Raw genomic sequence first — 16730 nt, 5'->3', positions numbered from 1 at the left:
CAAGGCAGCCAGCCTGTCTCTGTAACCAGTTGGAGAGCTCCTTACATCACACGGCATGACAAACTTGCATTTCTTTTTGGAAATGTTAAATGGAATAGCTAATCTAAGGGCTAATCCCTTAATTAATCCCAAAGCTAATACATTTGCTAATATGATTTAAACTATTAAGGATAGAAAAGGTCAAAATAAATCTTTGATTTTTTTAATCCATTTCCCTTTAATTCTGTTTACTCATTTCTCTTTTTTAAATTGGCATAACATTTGTTTTTCAATAAATTCTAAATGTTTTTGTTGCGAATTTTCTGTTTTATATAGATCCTGTATCTTCATGGCATGTTTCATTACTGGAAATGTTTCAGCTGTGAAGTAGAAGAAAGTCGAGGTGTGGGATGTATGGAGGTCATACAGCGCGGTGACGACTCAGAGTGGAAAACAGCAGCATTACAGCATCAGTCCAGGTTAAAAGTTGTTGAGTTTCACTTTCCAGTCGTCAGAAATGAAGCTTTCGTCAGTTTAATGTCACAGGTGGAAGTTAACGCAGGCAGAGCTCGGACACGATGGAGACAGAAATACTGAGAATGATCTGCGCCGGTCACGGAGCAGTCAACACTGAGGATTTAGTGTATAATCTGTTTTCCGGCGATCCTACGAAGTTGTCGGAGATCATTTGTAACCGAGAGAAATTTGTTTCGTGTTGTCCAAACGGACAGCCGAAGGTGGTGGCCAGGACCCGCCTGAGACTTTGCAGAGTGAAAGACTGTCTGGGGACGTGCAGGGGTCTGCACCTGTGTAAAAACATCCTCTTCAGCGGATTCTGTCAGTTCACTCAGCTCAGGTAAATATACTGGACTTAAAGTAAGTAACAGAGCTTATTTAGGGATTGTTATTTATGTCATGTAGTTATATCACATATGGTTGTAAAATCAACAGGTTTAAAGTCCAGGACACTGATGGTGCCTTTAGGTATTGTTAGGAAAATCCGACAATTTATAGCAGTTTGACACATTTATTCAAAAAGCTAACCTAAACAAGTAACAAAATGTGGCTTTGAAGGCCAGTAGGAAAAGTTGCTCTCTGGTCGTCTTTTAGACTGAAGTTTAGCTTTGAAATGAGTAAAAAGAGTGACAGTGAAAAGAACATGGCTACGTTCATCCAAAGAACAGAAAGATTTTCCAACATTAGCAAAGTTTACTATGAAAAATAAAAACTAAAGCGGATGCTACGTCTACCCAGCCACATATAAAAAAAAAATCTACTATTGGGCTAATCCTGTTTCCCAAGCATGTTTCCCTAAACTTCAAACTTAGTTTTCACATTGATGTCGTACTGTTTCTGAGAGTTATCAGGGTGGCTATTTGCCTTGAACCTAACAGCTGACTTTGTACCATGCAGATAAGCCTTATTAATCATTACACAAAGACAGCTGTCTTATATGACGCTGTTTTTTTTTATTCTTAACTGAGCAAATAAATGCTAGCACACCCAGTCATGACTCAGCAGTATGACTTCTGTTATAACAGGAGGGGCTGCAGCTTCTCCCATGAGCTGACCTCTGGGCATAACCAAAGACTTCTGAGGGAGCATGAGCTGGAGAGCCTGAGCCGGGAAGAGCTGTGCACACTGCTGCTGCAGAGTGACTACACACTCCTTCCTGATGTAAGTCTAACAACACACATATCATGAACCAGACAAGTCTAGTTTGCATTAAAATGAACTGTCACCTTTTCTGATATTTGGCATCTTCCAGCTGATTTTACTCCCAGCTTTCAATTATTTAATTTTCTTTTTTTTCTTGTTATGTAAGTGATTGTTAGCTCACTAATTTAATCATTTAATTAAATCTGTATTGTCCTCCACTTTTCCTGCCAAGTTTTTATACGCAAGCTTAAGTGTAACTTTAATAAATACTGGATCTGTTGATCAAGCAAGCCCTCCATCGACTTCACAAAACATTACTGGTTTGAACAACAACAATATAAAAAATGAGTTGTATAGAAGTTTATGTGAAAATGATGACACATTGACCGCTGACCTCAGTCAACAGTTAACCTTGCAGTTTTTGGAACCATTTAGAGCAAAGTCTAAGGAGCTTGGAAAGAAAAGACTTCTTTAAGTTGCTTGAAGACGTTGTTATTGTTATTATTATTATTATTATTATTATTATTATTGTTGTTGTTATTGTTATTCCTACTACTACTACTACTACTACTAATAATAATAATAATAATAATAATAATAATAATAATAATAATAATAATAATAATATTATTATTATTATTATTATTATTATTATTATTATTATTATTATTGCCCTCTGACTACTGGTGGTGGTCAGAGGGCCCGGTGGCGCCAGTGTCCGGCAGCCTCGCCTCTGTCAGTGCGCCCCAGAGCAGCTGTGGCTACAATGTAGCTTGCCACCACCAGTGTGTGAATGTGTGTGTGAATGGGTGAATGACTGAATATAGTGTAAAGCGCTTCGGGGTCCTTAGGGACTAAGTAAAGCGCTATACAAATACAGGCCATTTACCATTTACCATGTTATTAATACTATGAGTCAAAATCAATTTAAATCAGTTGCTTGGAGTTTGGATGCAGAGAAAGTCTTTGATATGGTGCAATGGGAATTTCTTTATCTAGTACTAAAACAATTTGGATTCAAAGAGCAGATCATAGGCTGTTTGAAATTGCTATGCAGTTGTCCAACTGCGCGGATTAAAATGAATGGAAATTCGTCTTGGACTATTACACTGGAGAGTGCTTGTTTGCACTTTTTATAGAGCCCCTGGCTCAATGGATTAGAGAAGACCAGAAAATCGAGGGCATTCAAGTTAAAGGAGTGGAGAATAAAATATGCTTATACGCAGATGACAGATGACCTTTAAAAATCCAGACTCTAGTCTTCCCAAACTGATCACGCGCCTTGAACAGTTTAGCCAATACTCGTGTTACAAATTAAATATACACAAAACCCAAACTCAAACTTACAACTATGTACCAAAAGAAGACATACGTAAAATGATTTCAAATGGAATACTAACAAACCGACATATCTTGGAGTCACCATACCAAAGGATTTGACGGAAATTTATAACTTAAATATAAAATATATATATATAAAATATAAAAGTGGACTTGGGAAGATGGGCACCTTTGACAATTGGTCTGTGTGGTAGAATAGAAATTGTGAAAATGAATGTTTTACCCCGTCTGTTGTTTCTTTTTCAATCCCTGCCCATTGAAATTCCCCAAAAACAATTTAATGAGTGGAAAAGAATGACCTCACAATTTATTTGGCAATGTAAAAGACCCAGGGTACGACTTAAGACTCTACACTTACCAAAAGACCAAGGTGGATTATCCTTACCTAGCCTGGAGGACTATAACAATGCGGCACAGCTTCAGGATTTGGTTAAACTCTGTGATAACAGATATGAAGCAAAATGGAAAGATTTGGAACTTGCTCGATTAGATTCACCTCTACAGTCTTTACTGGGTGATATAAGTCTACAGAAAATTGCGTAAATTGCATGATTGCAGCAAAGTAGCTTTAAATATATGGATTAAACAAAGGAAAAAATTCAATTTGGAAAGGAAAATGCGAATACTAAGGATATGATACAGGTTTCACACCAGCACAGTTGGATGTGGTGTTCAGAGAATTTACAGCATACTGTAAAATCTCAACCAAAACAGACATGGACAGCTTCCTACAACTCAGTGAAACTTACAGGTTAAATAAAACACTTTTACAGATAATTACAATTGAGACACCATTTTAATAAAAATATTAAAAGTTGCAAGGGAGGATTCTGAGGAGGCGGGCCTCATTGACATGTTTGTCGACACCTATAAAGGTAAAGTACATAAAAGGCTGATCTCGAAACTGTACTGATGGTTACAATCATACAGGACGCACTCCACCCAGTATGTTAAGAACAGATGGGAGAAAGAAGCAGATATCACACTTATGTATGAAGATTGGTAAAATATTTGTAAAACAAACATAACTACCTCTAGCTCCCCTCTTTGGAGGGAATTTTCCTGGAAGAATAGTATTAGATTTTTCATTACATCTAAGTATAAATCACTTCAGAATAGCAAACCTGAACCTGGTAACTGCTGGAGGCAATGAGGCAACACTATGGATGACCACTACATATATTCTGGCACTGCCGGGCTATTAAATCTTTTTGGGCCGAAATTCTAATGAGGATTTAAAAGGTTATGGGTTTCAAGATTGAGTTTTGCTTTGCTACAATATATTTGGGAAATGTACCAGTTGAGATGAATATGAAAGATAAACACCTTTTTAAAATATTCCTGGCAGCAAGTAAAAAAACAATAACTAGAAGATGGCTGGACAAGGACCCACCAATGGTTGGACCGTAGTAAAAGATATTTGTGAAATGGAAAAGATGACCTTTTCTTTAAGACTCTGTAAAGACAAATTTCAAAGATATCGGTCGAAATGGTTTTCGCGTATGCAAAAGGACTGTGAAAAATGTGGGGAAAGGATCTTATTCATTCCCTTCCCATTCTCTTTTCATTTAACCTGATTTTCTGGTCTTAATTCCTTTTGATGCTGAATGGACACTTGTGTATGCATGCACAGAAATATGTAAAAGCGTATACATGCATGAGTATGCATGCATGCACGTGTAGATTATGTATGTATATGTAGATGTGAAATTCACATAGCCTTTTCCTTTGTGTTTGTGTAAATGTTAATGTTCCTGTTCCTAAAAATCAATAAAAATAAAGAAGTTGGACATCACGATGGCTATATTCATCTTTTATATACAGTCTACTATTGTAACTCCCCTTTTTCCCCCCTTTCTCCATCAGATATGCCACGACTACAACAACGGTGATGGAGAGTTCGGCAGGTGTCAGGATGGTGATCGTTGCAAGAGGCTCCACATCTGTGAGAACTACATCAGCCGTGAGTGCAGTTGCTGGAAGAACCACGATTTTAATGCTCCACAGCCATTCAAAGCTTTGAAAGCTAGAGGCGTACCTGACACACTCTTTCAGTCCTTGAAGGCTGCTTATGCAAATAAACAGGCTTTGAGGCTGGCTGGAGTCAGTGACCATGGTCAACAAAGTCAGAGAGGCAGAGGGAGAGGTGGCCATCAGCTCAGCAGGGGCTTTAGGAGAAACAGAGGAAACCACAACAGCCGCCCAGATCTGCATCGAGCCCGTTCACTTAGTGACATTGCTGCAAACATTGATGCCTTTGACCTGTGCTCCAGCGATAGACTGAATGAAAGTGACGATGAAAACTCTCCCGCCAGTGACATCGTTGTTACCAGGAACAGGGGCAACCATCAGCGTTTTCATAATGCTCGTTCCTTAAGTGACATTCATGCTGCTGTCAGTGATGAAGCTGCTAAAGGCGGAGAATGGCAGAACAATAGACAGAGGCCTGTCAGAGGTAAACAACAGCTGAAAACACTTCTGTGGGGAGATGAACTAAAACTGCTGTCTGAATGAAGCCTGTGAAATATCTCCTGTTTCTTTCAGATAAAACAGGGATCTGCATGTACTTCATTAAAGGTCACTGCAAACATGATGGTGAGGAAGTCATGGTTAGTAAGTGTTTTAGGTCTAATGTAGTTCTTTCTTTGATCAGCTGTCTTTCTTCTTTCTTCTTAGATCGATGTTTTAAAGCTCATGACAAGATGCCGTACCGATGGCAGGTCCAAGAGGGACACCAGTGGACTGATTTGCCCGATAATGAGACAATTGAGAGAGACTACTGTGACCCCAGTAACTCATACAGGTACTCATCAATTCATCAACTCAGCCATCTCAGGGGGGTTTTAAGATCTAGTGGAACTACTAAGCGTTTTCACTTTTCTCAAATATACATTGATAAAATAACAGATGCTCCTTTTAAACTAAAATCAAGCTCAGTGTATGTGATAGTAATATTTATGAGGGTAAAAAGTTTTTGAAAAGTTTTGATTTTGGCTCTGTATGATGTCAGTGCAAGATAATGTTATTAAAATGGTCATTTCAGGCACGCCGTGTTTGTTTCACGTACCACATTATTCCATGTTCACCAAAATTATTATAGTGAAATTTAGTTTAAATCACCACTAAATACTGAACAAAGAATCAGAAAAATCATCAAAGTTTTCACATAACTGAACGTCGTCATGTTAATACTTTCTTGACTGTTTTTTGCAGTAGTACCAGCCCACCCGTGCACTTTGACACTATGACCTGTGGACAGAACAAAGTGCGTCGACTCTCGACAGAAAACTCAGTGATTGAGCCGACCTTCATCCACACCACCGAGTGGCTTTGGTACTGGCAGGATGAGTTTGGGAGGTGGAACATGTTTGCATCCGCTGTGAGTAACTACAGAGTGTTGGCAGAAATTTTGGCAGATTGCTAAGACATTAAGGCACGACTTTAACAGTCCACTGTGTATCCACATTCAAAAAATGTAACTAATTGTGAGTCTGATTTAATAGTTTTATTGAAAAACACAAACAAACTATTTCTAATGTGAAAAATTCCTCATAGTTTGAGCCTGCAGTGCTTTGTTTCCCCTACAGGAGAACTCTACTATGCATTTCAGTGCTTTTCAGCTTGTGTTTCATGTTGTTGTTCTATCCTCCAAAAATATCATCAGCAGTGATTCCATTACACTCAAGGAGAAATTTTAAATGATTAAAAAAAATCTGAAAAAAAAAACCCAGTTACGGCCAGGGATCATATTTGGCTGCTAGATAGCAAAAGTTGCGGAGTAGCTTCCAAAAACTAGCATGTAGTACATGGATTGTCACTTCTCTGGTGTGGAAGGAGCCTGAGCTAGTACCTAGGTTTCAATAGTATTTCAATGTGCAAAAAAACCATACCAAAACCCGTTTTTGTACCAGGCTGTAAACATATTCAGTTCTGCTGTAAATTTGGGTCAGCTTTTTAAGGCTGTTTTTTGGTACTTAAGTGCTTACTTAATTTTTGACTCTTGATGCAGTCAGGTCTCCTTAAAGACAAAGTGGCTCTAAAAGAATTATAATGATGCTGATTTACAATTAGCTCAGGTACTATAATCAACTGTTCTTCATTAATGTCCCAGTGCAGGTTTGAGGTCAAAAACTCGCTCAGTTTTCTTGCTTTGCAGACTAGCGGACATAAAGCAGCAGACATCAACAGCACAAAGCTGGAGGAGAAGTTCCTGGCCAATGATAAAGATGTGTTGGAGTTCACTGCTGGTTCACACTCATATTCACTCAGTTTCCAGGGTAAATAAAGAATGTGGAAACTGTTTGCTGACTTCAGAAATGTTAACATGTACAATTGGCTTTATAATTATTGTGTAAGTTTAAACTTTTTTTTACCCATCAGACATGATGCAGACAAATAAGCACTATGGCACCAAAAGGCTTGTGTGCAGACGACCACGGTTTGTCTCTGCTGCAGATGTCCTAACAAAGAGAGTCAGGTACATCATCACAAAAACAGCCCTGCAAGAAAGTTTTCAGACCCCTTTACCTTTTTTTTTCTAAATCACGAGATCTTTGAATGCTGAGAAATGAGAAATATTGGCAAAATATGTTGAAAAACTCAAAAACTGGTGTTGATAAATTTTAGAAGCTCCTTTTGCAGCAGTACAGCCTTGAGTCTTCCTGACCACATCTCTACAGGCTCCACACTCGTGAATTTGTTTTTTTCTTGTCTTTATGGCAGATCCTATGAAGCTTTCTCAAATTGAATGGAAGACAACTGTCATTTTCACGGCACCATTATTTTGTACCAGGCTGTAAACATTATCCATTCTGCTGTAAAAGTGGGTCAACTTTTTAAGATATCTTCAAGTGGCCATTTAAGGAATTGCAGTTGTTTTTTGAAGACAAAACATGACTCTAAATGACTTCTGATGTTGATGATTTACTCATGGAGATGTAAATAAGTAGTTAGCCATATCAGTAATTGGTCATATTAGCTTTTTAGTCAACAAAGATTTCACAAAACATGATGTCTACAGGTTTCTTAGAGACACTGTTGGGCTTCTGGTCTCTTCCCTCAACAAGGATCTATTTAGTTACTTAACTTAATAAGATTCAAAGACTCTAGGAACAATCCTGATTGTTCTTAAATTCTTCTGTTTCACATTTATCAGCTGTGTTCATTTGATCTGATCAACCCCAATAGCTATAGTTTCTACAAAGAGTTGCTAAGACTTCATGACTTGTTTTTTACTGGCCATAGTTTGAATTACAGGGATATTATATGCACAGGTCTGTGCCTTTTTTCAGTCACGTTCAGGTTAGCCCATTTGATCTAAATCCCAAGAATTAAAAGCAAAAAAATATACAATTTCCCTCATTGTATATATTCTATTACTTATTCTATCCCCTGTTGAATTTGTAAGTTTGCTCATTAAAAAAATGTTATGATTTTAATGGAGTTTTATTTTAATAGGAAGAGTCAAAAATCAACCAGATATTTAGAAAAAAAACCCACATTGCATAAAAGTTACAAATAGATTTATATGTCACTGAGTGAAATAAGGATTTGCTCTTCAACCAAAAATGTCTTAATACTTGGTGGAGAACCTTTTTTGGCAAGCACAACAGTAAGTCACCAGGTTTGCACACATCTCAGTAAGGATTTTGGCGCATTCCTCTTTACAGAAACTCTCTAAATCCTTTAGAGTTCTTGGCTGCTGCATAGCAACTTGCAGTGTCAGCTGCCTCCACAGATTTTCTATAGCCTCCTTTATTGCCTTGATAGTATCTTTTGGGTTATTGTCATGCTGGAAAATTCATCCTTTACTCGACTTCTGTGTTCTGGCCTAAGGGAAGAAGGTTCTCGTCCAAGGTTTTACATTACATGACACTGTCCATTGGCCCCTCGATGTGGTGAAGTCTTCCTGTACCCTTAGCAGAAAAATAGCCCTGAATCATAAAGTGTCCACCTCTGTGATCGACTGTAGGGATGCTGTTCTCTGGGTCATACTTAGCATTTGTCTTCCTCCAAACCTGCCAGGGAGTTGAGGCCAAGTTTCATCTGACCGCAGCACTTTCGCCCAAGCCTTCTTTGAATCATTTAAATGTTCAATGGCAAATAGGTAGTCCTTAAGAATACCATTCTTGAGTCTCTCTGGCCTCTTGAGCAGAGGGACCTTGTAGGTGTCAGTCACCAACAGCACCACTGATAGCACACAACACGTAATGTGTTACCAGTGGTGTCCTTCACGACTGTGGAACCAGCTGCCTTCAGTTTATTCAGCACCTCCCTTGTAGTTTTGGGCTGATTCACCACCTTTCTCACGATCATCCTGCCTGACATCCTTCTCACTAAGCTTCTTGCTGATGGTCTTGCGGCCCATTCGAGCACGGTGCCGGTCTACAGTCATGTGCTTTAACAGCTCTTTGGCCTTAGTTTGTGGACAGGCTGGAATGCAAAAAAAGGACAGACGTGCTTTATATTGGATTCAGTTGAACTTATATTGCACCAAATTAAGATAATGGTCACCTTAAGGTGCTTTATACACATAAAGAGTTGAGATCAGGAGTAACCATAACTGACTGATTCTGTGGGAGGCAGAAATGTGGCTCCCTGTATGGGATAAAACCCTTATTTCACTCAGTGACATGCAAATCAAAGAACTCGGTAATGTGGGGTTTTGTTTCTGAATTTTTGGTTGATCTCTCCATTAAAATGAAATGACCATTAAAATGAGAGACTTTATTTTTTAATTTCCTTGTAAAGTGAGCAAACCTACAAATTCAGCAGGGTATCAAAAAGTTATTTCCCCGTCTGTGTGGAACCTTAGCATGAGTCAGAATTCTTTAGTTTTGTTTGTTTTTTTGTTTCGTTAGTTTGTTTTTCAAGGAATTTGCAAGAAATTAAAAAAATATGTTTTTCATTGTTGCTTATAACGGAAAAATATTTTATTCATTTAAAATCAAAACTTAAAAAGTTTGAATAAAGAAAAGTAGTCTGCATACCGCAGTGATTTATCTGATTTAAAAACAATGTCATAATTAAAGTCATTCTAACCCTTCCTCTCTGCAGAAGGCCTTTGGTTCAAACTTCCACTCCAATACCAGAAACCTGGGACAAGACACAGATCCCTCAAACAGGATACTCGGTATTGTAAAAAAATGATAACTATTTCTTTACTGCTATAGGCCACACTCTTAAATGCAGATGGTTTCTAAATGTATTTTATTTTGATAATATCTTTAAAAAGAAGTAAACAAGTAAATTCACTGAGAAAAAGAAATGAAGAAAAGATCAGAATGGCAGAGCTGAAGATGCTAAGATTTTCACTAGAAGTGACCAGGATGGGCCAGGATAAGAAATGAGTTTTTTAGAAGCACAGTTCATGTTGGATCCTTCAGCAGTTCATAGAGACCAACCAAAGAGTTTGAATCATAACTGAAAATAAATTCAAACATTTCACACTATCTGCTGAAAAACCTGCTTTATAGGTTTTCATATCACCTTAAAAGATTTGTGTGTTAGCATTGTGATCATGTTATTTGTCTCCACTAAAATTCTACTTTTCCTTTATAATTGTGACTGAAAATGTTTAATGTTCCTGTTTTTTCTTATAGCGAATCTCACTCCAACCCAGCTCGGAAGAATTTAGAGAGGTTGTAGCTCTTTTCTCTGAAACCATGAAAGGCTGTGACATCATCAACATTGAGAGGATTCAGAACAAAGCTCTTTGGGAAGCCTTTCAGCTGTACGTATTTCATTTAATGTGCATCCAGTAATTAAATGTGTTTGGCTTGTGTTGTAAAAATGCTTCTTGGAATAAAGCTCAATCTGGAAAGCCTGTTCATTTTCCCTTAATTGGTGCCACGTTTGTAAGGAAAATGCAGCTGCAGGTTGAGCAGCAGAGTTGAGTATGTGGGTTGACATCCTATCTTTCAACCAGCATTTGTCGCATGTCCCTTCTGTTCTGTCCTCTCCACTCCCAAATTCTGGAAGTAGTCTTTGGGGGTGAGCGTTGACATCTTGGAGGACAGAGCGGAGCTCCACACCATCACACTGCCAAACACAAACGTTAATCTTCCCTGTTTGAAAAGAATTTAAAAAAAAAAAACTTTTAGGGTTGTGTTGCTTAAGTTCATCGAGTTTGGTGGACATTTGTTTATGCACAGCTCTCTTAAGGTCCCACTACAATATTTCACTCATGAATGAGTCTGGGCCATTCATTGGGCATCATATTGATGTGTTTCTTTTTCAGCCATTCTGTTGTATATTTGTGGTTGTGCTTGGGATCATTGTCCTGATGCATGACCAAAGGTTTTGCTGTCAGACAAAACAATGAACAAATTGTAGTTCATGGTTGACTTCATGACTGCAATGTAGATTTTCAGAACCAGAAGCTTTATCTGTCTAAGATCAACACATGTATTTCTGACTTTTTTCTGCTTTGTCCAGTATAGTAGCATTTTAGTATTCTGTCCCAAAATGTTGAATGGACTGATTCTTATATAGCGCTTTTCTACTCTCCCGGAGTACTCAAAGTGCTGTATACAACATGCCTCATTCACACATTTATACATGCACTTCTAAACTCAAGTGCAAACTAACAACATTCACACACCGATGAAAAACCAGATTCTGTTCATCTGGACGTTTTCAGTGGGAGAAACATTTCGTCACTCATCCAAGTGACTTCTTCAGTCTCAGCTGACTGCAGGTTTCCAACCTTATAAATAGTACATTTACATAGTGAATGAAAATAGCACCAATCAATGAACAATGGGCTGTTAGGTCAGCTCCTTGATCATTAATATGTAAAGTGTCATGATCATTGCTTTCATGCTCTGGGGGATCTGTAGATGCCTGGGGTCTGGATCTCCTCCATGCCTGCTTCATGTCTGGGTGGCAGGGCTATGGCTCCCCAAACCTACTATTGGACACTTACATGAACAAACCTTATGAATACAAGTGTGCTCACACACACAGGTGTACAAACAGGTACTCACAGACACACACACTATCTTGGTTGGCTGTTGCCTGTAAACATATCGTGCATTACTAGTCGTGTATGCTGCTCAGTAACATTCTATATGTATTATTTACTGTTACTTATGCTTATGTTGGTTGTTACCGTGGTTTCCTACTGTTTTCTTTGGGGGTTTTTTTTCTAGAGCAGGTCATTATGCAGATTTTCAGTGTCTTTTCTCTCTCTATCCCTCTGTTCCCAACTTCTCTTTTCTTCTCTTTCTATCTTTCTTGTCCCCCGGGTTCTGGTTGCCTCAGATCTACATAGATTGAGTGACTTTACGTTCACACACTTACTGTACGTGTACCCCTTTGAGTTAATTTTTTCTGTCTCCTACTTGAAGGCAGAAGAATCAGATGAAGACCAAAAACAAAGGAGGAAATGTGACAGAAGAAAAGCTTTTTCATGGCACTGACTCCAAATTTGTAGACACCATCTGTCACCACAACTTTGACTGGAGAATCTGTGGAACTCATGGAACGTCTTATGGCAAAGGTGATTGGAAGAAATGTTGAATAGTATCCAGTTAAAACACAGAAACATTTTCATTTCAGTCTTGCAGATGATTTTTGTGACACTATGCTTCCCTGTTGTCTTTCCCCACAAATGCATTCTTTTCACAGTCATGTTTTTTTGGTGTCTAAACACAGGTAGTTACTTTGCCCGTGATGCCAGATACTCCCACAGCTACACCGGTGACACTGATGTGAGAGCCATGTTCATCTCACGGGTGCTGGTGGGAGACTTCACCAAAGGCTCCTCTGATTATCGCCGACCTCCTTCCAAGGATGGAGGGGGCATAAACTTCTATGACAGCTGTGTGAATGATGTAATGAACCCCTCCATATTTGTGGTGTTTGAGAAGCAGCAGATCTACCCCGAGTACCTGATACAGTACAAGACCACAAACATGTTTATTGATGGCACAGTACCAAAGCGAGTGGCAGGGTCGAGACTAGCACAGCAATCTGTGGCGGTACCAAGACAAGTGGCAGTAGGGAAACCACTGGTATTACCCACAGCAGCAGTAGTACAGAGACCAGCGGTAGCACACAAACTAAATACCATCTTAAGTCAAACCACTTCGCGGCACCTTCCCAGCACAGCTTCTTCCATGGACTCAACCAGTGGAACAGTCAACAAACCCACACCATCAACTCCATTTTCCACACTATCCCCAAGGGAATTGTTAGATTTTTCTGAAAATGTTAATTACAAGACATATGTAGCTGAGTTAGTAAAAAGGTTTTCCAGAAGTGGTACCTGAAAAAGTTATGATTTGTGAACTGTGCTCCAGAAAAAGAGTTGGTAGCACCAGCTTCCCAGTTAGATTCTATTAAAGTATTTTAGGTTTAATTTGAATGATGAAGAAACTTTGACAGACATGCTGAATATGTAGATTAGAGGTAGTGCAGGTTTCTAAAGAAAGCTTCAGAAATGTTAAATAATTCATACTTTCTCTTTCCATTTTCAAATTTCTTGTTTGTTTTTTCTCTTTGTTGTTTTGATGCTCAAACCTAAATCACATGTACTGTAAAATTATTTAAGGTGAATTTCTAATAATTGACAGCATTTCCACTCATTATGTATGTTTCTATGTTCAAATTAAACTTTGAAAGAACTTTTATACAGAATAATAGAGAAATGGCAGCACAATGCTAATATCACATAAGCACGCTGAGTGCTAGAAGAAAGAAGAAACACTTGATTGCTTTTCTCGTAACTATCTCAGGAAGTTAGTGGTTATCATATTAGCGCATCCCACTGTATTAACACACTGTCAGATTAGGCCATTACAGCCACAAATTCTCCTAATACTTTGGCCGAGACACATGACGGACTGTGTGTTGGTAGCTTTGCTGTTTAGACAACCTTTGTGATGTCAACAGGAAGCTGGGACCAACTTCTCGGAGCACAGATAGAAACAAAGTGCTGCAGTAGGGATGGGTATCGTTTAGGTTTTATCCGATACCGGTGCCAAACCGGTACTTTTGAAACGGTGCCGGTGCTTAAACGGTGCTCAAACCGGTGCTTAAAGAATGGAGAACACAAAATTGGTCCAAAAACCTCTCATGTTCAGCTGTTTCTTTTGTAAAAAGATAACAATGTTAGCCTTTTCTGCAGCTATAGGGCATATATGGTATCACTCTTGGCTGGAAGCAGTGCTTAAACAATGGAAAAAACACAAACTTTGTCCAAAAACCTCTCATGTTTAACTGTTTTCCACTTTTTCTTTGGTCATTTTAGCCTTTTTGGCCAGGGTGAAGGGAGTATCTGCCATCAAACAAGAAGACAGCCGCATGTAACTACGACGGTGTTTGCTAGTTCACCTTACATGCATTAATGTAATAATGTGGTTAGCGTACTCAACGTAAATTACACACGAACAACATTAAGCTACTCACGCAGAGAAGAACGGCTGCTGCTGCCATCATCATCCGTCATCATTTCTGCTACACTGGCAGGGCTAGGGGCCAGGACTCTACTCTTCGGGTTCTTGGGGGATGTTGCTAACTCCGGGTCCGATAACAGGCACCACACCCGCAGTAGATGTGCTCGGTGTGAGGTCTCGCAGCAAGCTATCAAACACGGCGCATTTCTCGGCTTTAAAAAAAAAACGCTATGCGTCGCCAGGTGTTTCATCAGATTTGAGGTGTTACCTCCTTTGACAGTATCACAGTATCAGCTTAAAGCACTTGTTGCAGGCTGCTGAGTTTGCATCTTTTGCTGTGAAGTACAGCCAGACTTTTGACCGCTTAGTCTTGGGCATTTTTAATCTGTAGCTCTGCTCTAAAAGAACCTACGTACCTGGACCCGCCTACTATCCTCGGAAACGTAAAATGATTGGCTAGAATTGGCTCAGGAAAAAAAAAGCACCGAAATAAAGCACCGAAATGTGCGCTGCTTTTCGGTCTGGTTACTACCGTTTATGTCAGAACGGCACCGGACACCGGTACCCATCCCTATGCTGCAGTGTGTGTGATACTCACTTCTCCGTGTTTGGAAAAACATGTAAAAAAAGAGAAAAAGAAAGAAAACAATAAACGATGAGCACAAAGACGATACTGTGGTAGTTGGTTATCTTTTAGCCTAACTTTCACACTTCGCCCTGTTGTGCACTGATGAGCGCACACTGCTGCTGTTGGAGTCAAACACATGGAAGTTTCCTTAAAACTTGATATGAGGGCAAAATATTAGCCTGTCAGTTTGTTATAAGCTATAATAACTTCAGCTGAATTCAGCTATACTACAGGGGACCAGGGATGGACAGTAACGCATTACAAGTAACTAAACTTGTAACGCGTTACTGTAATCTGATTCCTTTTTTCCATTAATGGGTAAAGTACAATATTACTATTGCAAAAAAGGAATTAGATTACTGCTACTTTCCAATAAGCGCTACTGCGTTACCGAAACGTGATTTTATTTGTGAGCGTGTCATACGAGCGCGTGACGTCTGTGGCAGCAGCAGACGTGTGTAGATGAAGAATGGATAATGTGGAGCTCGGGAGAGAGTCCGACCATGCAGCGTTTAAAGCTCGGAAGTACTCACATTACTTTGAGTTTGATTCTGTAAAAACATTAGCGTCCGCTGTGCACTCTGCATGATTAAAACTAATACTAAGTTTTTAAAAGATACTTTTTCATTTGATTCAATTTTATATGATGGATTATGCAGAAAAAATAGAATTGGGCTGATACCTGAATACGTTATAAAGCAATAGTACTTTATAACGTATTCAGGTTGCATATGTTTTTAAAAAGTAACTAAGTAATAGAGTAACTAATTACTTTTGAAAATGAGTAATCAGTAAAGTAAAGGGATTTCTTTCTAGTTCACAGTCTGAGTATAACTGCAGGTAAAAAAGTTTATAAAAAGAAAAATATACTGTTAGATGGTGATGGTTTGGATATTCCATTCTGTATATTACCTTCCTCTTTAGCTCTCCATTTGAAACCCCTTGCAGAGTAGGCTTAAGATAAGATAAGATAAGATAAGATAAACATTTATTAGTCCCACATGTGGGAATTTTTTGGTCCCAGCAGAAAGCACAACTTTATGAGCAGTAAAAGTTAAGAAAAACACAATAGAATAGGATAAGATAGAATAACATACTATACAACAAGAATAACATGCTATATACAATAGAATAAAGTACCAACAAAATAGAATAAAATTCTCTGTTATAGTAGGAAAAAAAGGTTCACATGGTATTGCACATAAGTATTGCACATAAGTATTGCACATAAGTATTGCACATAATATTGCATATAAGGGAGAGTGGGCGAGGGCTATCATGGTGTATTGGATGTTTGTGTGTGTCTGTCTGCACATGTGTGGTCATCTGCAGAGACCATGTTGTGGAGTCTGACAGCAGTTGGAAGAAAAGACCTGCAAAATCTATCCGTCCCACACCGTGGGTGCTGCAGCCTGCCACTGAAGGAGCTGCTCAGTGCTGTCAGAGTCTCCTGCATGGGGTGGGAGATGTTCTCCAACAGGAATGACAGCTTAGCCACCATTCTCCTGTCACTCACCACCTCCACTGGGTCCAGAGGGCATCCAAGAACAGAGCTGGCCCTGCGGATCAGCCTCTTCAGTCTCTTCCTGTCCCCAGCAGAGATGGTGCTGCCCCAGCAGACCACACCGTGCTCATTTTCATGATAAAACATGATTGGTCAGTAGTACTGGGACTACCTGTTATATTTTTATAATGATTAGATAAGATATGACTAAAATATATGA

At 39.0% G+C, this 16730-nt stretch overlaps 1 protein-coding gene across 1 annotated transcript; it reads left to right on the top strand.

Annotated features, from left to right (window-relative positions):
- Nucleotides 1-545: 545 nt before the first annotated feature.
- Nucleotides 546-16649, top strand: LOC134615876 (protein mono-ADP-ribosyltransferase PARP12-like). The gene is made up of 13 exons (XM_065469507.1): nucleotides 546-835; nucleotides 1521-1656; nucleotides 4846-5434; nucleotides 5524-5574; nucleotides 5656-5782; nucleotides 6193-6358; nucleotides 7136-7256; nucleotides 7360-7456; nucleotides 10036-10111; nucleotides 10581-10711; nucleotides 12330-12481; nucleotides 12637-12934; nucleotides 16418-16649. Exons 1-13 carry the CDS (start codon nucleotides 558-560, stop codon nucleotides 16647-16649), a joined length of 2454 nt encoding a protein of 817 aa, XP_065325579.1. The 5' UTR covers nucleotides 546-557.
- The last annotated feature ends 81 nt before the right edge of the window (nucleotides 16650-16730 follow it).

This window comes from Pelmatolapia mariae, linkage group LG17 (genome assembly GCF_036321145.2).
Source record: "Pelmatolapia mariae isolate MD_Pm_ZW linkage group LG17, Pm_UMD_F_2, whole genome shotgun sequence".
Lineage (NCBI taxonomy): Eukaryota > Metazoa > Chordata > Actinopteri > Cichliformes > Cichlidae > Pelmatolapia > Pelmatolapia mariae.
The sequence above is the reverse complement of the archived record's forward strand: the minus strand, read 5'-3'. Positions and strand labels throughout refer to the sequence as shown.

Coding starts and splice junctions, on each gene's coding strand:
- LOC134615876 (XM_065469507.1), top strand. CDS start 558: ATGGAGACAGAAATACTGAGAATGATCTGCGCCGGTCACGGAGCAGTC. Junction 5,575..5,655: donor AGGTCACTGCAAACATGATG/GTGAGGAAGTCA, acceptor CTTTCTTCTTAG/ATCGATGTTTTAAAGCTCAT. Junction 6,359..7,135: donor GGAACATGTTTGCATCCGCT/GTGAGTAACTAC, acceptor CTTGCTTTGCAG/ACTAGCGGACATAAAGCAGC.